Genomic DNA, 3059 nt, shown 5'->3' with positions numbered 1-3059 from the left:
CAACGTCTTTTGTTTATTAATAATATGTAATGTATTTAAGTCTTTCGGAGAAGTCAAGTCTTCGGCCAATTGAGTTTCTGTTTTATGGCAATAAAAATAAATAAATAATTGTTAATATTTTATAACACCCTGTACAGCAAATTTGAAAAAAAACAAAACACGAAACTTTACCGGTAGATGTCGCTGTAGTTGATTCCAAAGTTTCTATATGTGGAGTTTCAGAAAATGACAAGTAATACATTGAATATTTTCATCAATTATAAATATTTCAAAGGAATAGTACATATACTTTACTATCCTTTCATTTCAAAATTACATAAATATATTATTTTCATTTTGCAATTGACTATGCTAATAGATAAAAAAAAGACGTTTCCATGCAAGCCTAAATAAATATGAAGTTAGAAACCCAATTCGCTGTCAAATACGAGATACTGACAGCGCAGCACTAAAACGTCGACAGCGAAGGCAAGATAGCAGCAGAGCGATATCCATCGTCTCATTTGTTAATAATTCGTTTCGCTGTTTTCGTGGTCGTCAACTATGCTGCGTCGCGTATCGAGTGAAAAATGTTCAATTTCCAAATAATTTATAAACATAACAAGTAAAAAATTAGAAATACAGAAAAATCATTTTACTAGTGTGTTAGTGAAAAAGTGTTGTACAAATGTAAAGAAAGTGTAAAATGTATTGGAGATAAAATACAAAAAAATTAAAATGACTGTGTGGCAGCAGTAGCAGCAGCAGTGGTGCCTGCGACATCGCCCTGTTTTTTCAACCATCTTCTCCGCTATTGTCTGCTTATTCAGACAGCGGCTGCTGCCTCGAAGTCTTGCAATTCCGTAGTTCTGCCAGTATTATAATTTCCATGTTTTCTTGCTTAGTTTCTTGTGCGAAGTGAATTTCCAATAATAAAATCGTAAAATTTTCTGTTTAAAATTTGTATTGTTTTTTAGCAAATAGCAAATTGAAAAAAAAAAAAAAAAAATGTTTATACTCCCAAAGTGTGGGATGTTCGGAATACAAATAGTGTTTCTTCCATTCGTTAAAACGTTTTTAAAGCCTAAATGTGTAAAATTATTAAAGTTGTATACGTGTGTAGTGTATGGTTTCCGTCCTTCACTTTCTTTGTTTCTCTGCCTCTAACTCGCACCATTGCTACTGCGTTAACTCCTTATAAAGCGGAGCTTCGTGTGGTTAGTGGTGCGCGAAGCTAAACGTGGAAATCCAACTCTGCGAAGTTGTCAAAGTGGTGTTGTTATTTTAATATTTGACACGTATTACGTATGCAATACTATTTTACATTTTACAGTTCCTCTGAGGATTTAGTGCGTCCAAATAATCCTAAATGTGTGAAAGATTCTCACTCGGGAGCAATTACGCAAGCTCTTCCAAATGATAGGAGCGTCGGATATGTGAAAAGATATTAGCAGAAGTGTAGTGAAATTTGCAAAAAAAACACCATATTCACAAAGTTATTTGCAGATCCAGTCGTACCAAACCAATACTAAAGGCTGATTAAGAGTTATTTTGTGTTGTGCAAATATTTGACGCTGTGACGATATGGTGATCTGCGACGAGTGACGAGCAGGTGGTGGCTACACAAGTAGCAGCCGCTACACATAAGTTGTTCGTTTCCTGATTAAACAATCGTATTCAAAAAGTGTTGAAATGGCGTTTACTTGCTATTATGGTTTATTAGAGAATATTGTTTTTGCTATAGAGTATTTCAGACAGTGACTATAATTTGTTTTTGATATTCATTTCCTCACAGTGCTCAACTATCACTTGGGTAACCGCAAGCTTCAAGTGACAATATTTGTAAAAATTTAGTGAAATATCTTTAATTTACCTAAAAAATCATAAAGTACAATAAAATAAATTAAAGATATTTAATAATACGTCTAGTTCAATTTAATGATATTACAAAAAAAAAAAATAAAATAAATAAATTATATTGAGTGGTCAGACTGCTCCTCGGCTTTCGAGCTTTTAAGACAGATACGTGATTATACTCAAAAGCAACAATATGGCACACGCCCACCATAATGCTGCTAATCTGCTTAGTTCAGATATATCACGACGCAATCCACAGGATGAATACGAGCTCATACAGAAGATCGGTTCTGGCACATACGGTGATGTTTATAAGGTAATTATCATTGGTATATATTTGTTTATTGTATGTTAGTCATGACAGTTTAATTGAACTTTAGAAAGACATTTGACACTTACGACCAATAAACGATATTTCAACAGCCATAATACGATACATATGAACGCACTCAGTACACTCTTCCACCCATACAAGGGGAATTTTATAGCCCTCAAGTTAGAGTGCTCTTATCTTAACTATCGCCAGCAATAAAATTTTAAATTCTAATTTCGATAATATAAAGAATGGGAAGAGAGCGAAAAAAGAAAGTCCAAATAAAAAATGGTCTTTGTGGAGAAGTAATGTTTTGGAATATGAAATATATGCGGAGAGGGTGGTGTAATTGCTTTAAACACCATGCGTGGGAGTCTCATTTAGTTATTAGTCTGTACGGCTAAAATCTGTATAGCACAGTTAAACTCCACATCGATATCGTGTTCTAAAATTGCTGATTTAACCAATAATTTGATTCCATATTGTCACTTTTATTGCTCTATTCTATACAAATCAAATTAACTCATTCAACTTATACTTTATGACAAGTGTTTGCTTGTTGTTTTACCTCTTTTTGTACAGATTTGACAGGATAACCGTCACACCAATTTGTACAACTAAAGTTGCTGGCAAGCAATTACATATAATACCCTTAAGCAGAGCGTTCTTATCCCAGTCAGTCATGCCTGACAAATGTCAGACTGGTCGCACCAGCGAGCCTTCATCATTTACCAACCACCAGCGCCTTAGCATCTCCCTCTTGGTGACCGCAGTTCGGCTTCAGCTGTTGTTGCGGTGGCAGCCTCTGGTGGAGCGGTGTCCTCGTAAGCACTTTAGCCCGTTTATATAACACTTCCATGCGGCTATCTTCGCTTGTACGGCTTAAGGTTGCCCACGGCCCACGCTCGCC

At 35.3% G+C, this 3059-nt stretch overlaps 1 protein-coding gene across 11 annotated transcripts in view; it reads left to right on the top strand.

Moving 5' to 3' along the window:
- Positions 1-495: 495 nt before the first annotated feature.
- The window catches only part of LOC120773084 (mitogen-activated protein kinase kinase kinase kinase 5), an 82403-nt gene continuing 79839 nt past the window's right edge, over positions 496-3059 (top strand). For 4 of the 11 annotated variants that reach the window (XM_040102049.1, XM_040102047.1, XM_040102048.1 and 1 more), the window contains exons 1-2: positions 496-854; positions 1313-2152. In XM_040102049.1, the coding sequence (XP_039957983.1) occupies positions 2030-2152 (123 nt within the window). In that variant the 5' untranslated portion in view covers positions 496-854; positions 1313-2029. Of the gene's footprint in view, positions 920-1312; positions 2153-3059 lie in introns of all 11 variants that reach the window. The other 7 variants (XM_040102046.1, XM_040102045.1, XM_040102044.1 and 4 more) reach the window with 7 other exon arrangements.

This window comes from Bactrocera tryoni, chromosome 3, assembly GCF_016617805.1.
Source record: "Bactrocera tryoni isolate S06 chromosome 3, CSIRO_BtryS06_freeze2, whole genome shotgun sequence".
In the NCBI taxonomy this organism is placed as follows: Eukaryota; Metazoa; Arthropoda; class Insecta; order Diptera; family Tephritidae; genus Bactrocera; species Bactrocera tryoni.
The sequence above is the reverse complement of the archived record's forward strand: the minus strand, read 5'-3'. Positions and strand labels throughout refer to the sequence as shown.